A 1,464-nucleotide genomic window follows, 5' to 3' on the forward strand; every position below is an offset into this window, starting at 1 on the left:
AAAATACACCATTTAGAAAGTGGCCGTTGCCAGTACCGCCTGACTGGCCTTCGTGCCGGTGGCATGTAAAAGCACCCACTACACTCTCGGAGTGGCTGGCATTAGGAAGGGCATCCAGCTGTAGAAACTCTGCCAGATCAGATTGGAGGCTGGTGTAGCCACCTGGTTCACCAGTCCTCAGTCAAATCGTCCAACCCATGCTAGCATGGAAGGCAGACGTTAAATGACGATGATGATGATGATGATATATATTTCTCTCTCTCTCTCTCTCTCTCTCTCGCTCTCTCAGAGCATGTGTGTGTGTGTGCGTGCACATGTGTATATGAGTGAGTGTGCGTTTATGTGTGTTGACAATCATAAATCAGAATTTACATCATGCTAGTGGTGTCCTTCATTTCAATCTTTCACAAGAACATATCCATCCATGGGAAACATATCACTTTGTTTGGAAACAGGTAATGGTTGGTGACAGGAAGAGCATCCAATCATAGAATATCAGCTGTCACTTTGAAATAAGGAAATAGAAAACGAAGGTGCAGGCATCGTCTTAACATCTACTTTTCCATGTTTCCATGGATCCATCTGACTCATGCAAGCATGGAAAAAGAGACGTTAAAATGATGATTATTGATGAAGACAAAATAGGACAAAAAAAATAAAAAGAATTAAAACACTTACCTCAAGCAATGTATCACAAGATTCTTCATTGCTAGCTATGTCTCCACAGAATGGTCCCAAACAACTGTTCTTAGGTAATGGAATGGTGCAACACACTTGTAAATCATCTCCCGCACCTTTAACAAGTCGAAGGATTTCACACTTTGGAGAAGTGACAGACACCGATGATGACAATAGTACTGATGATGAGGATGACGATGATGATGGTGGTGATGATGATGACGATGTCGATGAAGTTGAAATCGCTGACGTCGATGATAAAGCTGTCAGCGATGTCGACGATGGAGGTGGTGGCGAGGACAAGGCAGAAGGCTCCTCTTTGGAAGATAGTCCATAGCAAGAATTGTTACAAGTTTGTTCAGTCTTTATTTGAACATTTTCGCACAATGGTTCTTTAAACGTCGGCGAAAATGAATTTTGTTGGGGTGAGGATGCACAGGATTCTTCTTCCTCTTGGAAGTTGCTTTCCATGTCTTCATGGTTAGAAATTTGAGCGGGTGTTGGAAGCACTTCTTCTTTAATATCTTCAAGGTTTTTTCTATCAAGTTCATCTTCCAATTCCTTGTCGATGTTTTCATCCCCGGGTAGTCCTGAAAACAGAAAAGAAATAATTAAAAAATATGTATGTGTATACATATACATATATATATATATATATGGAATTATATAATTAAAATTATGAAATATTATATAATGTTATAATATTATATAATTTCTTTTGCTTTTTTTAACTTTTACATTTTGTCTCCATTATTTATTTAGTCTGCAAGGCAGTAAGCTGGCAGA

The 1,464-nt window shown here is 39.1% G+C and overlaps 1 protein-coding gene across 1 annotated transcript in view; it reads right to left on the reverse strand.

Moving 5' to 3' along the window:
* Positions 1 to 1,272, reverse strand: part of LOC106881840 (uncharacterized) — a 40,779-nt gene extending 39,507 nt beyond the window's left edge. Inside the window, exon 1 of the mRNA XM_014932352.2 lies at positions 679 to 1,272. Coding sequence (XP_014787838.2) covers positions 679 to 1,149 — 471 coding nt within the window. The 5' untranslated portion in view covers positions 1,150 to 1,272. The remainder of the gene's footprint in view (positions 1 to 678) is intronic.
* Between the last annotated feature and the right edge of the window lie 192 nt (positions 1,273 to 1,464).

Source organism: Octopus bimaculoides, chromosome 6 (assembly GCF_001194135.2).
Source record: "Octopus bimaculoides isolate UCB-OBI-ISO-001 chromosome 6, ASM119413v2, whole genome shotgun sequence".
Taxonomy (NCBI): Eukaryota; Metazoa; Mollusca; class Cephalopoda; order Octopoda; family Octopodidae; genus Octopus; species Octopus bimaculoides.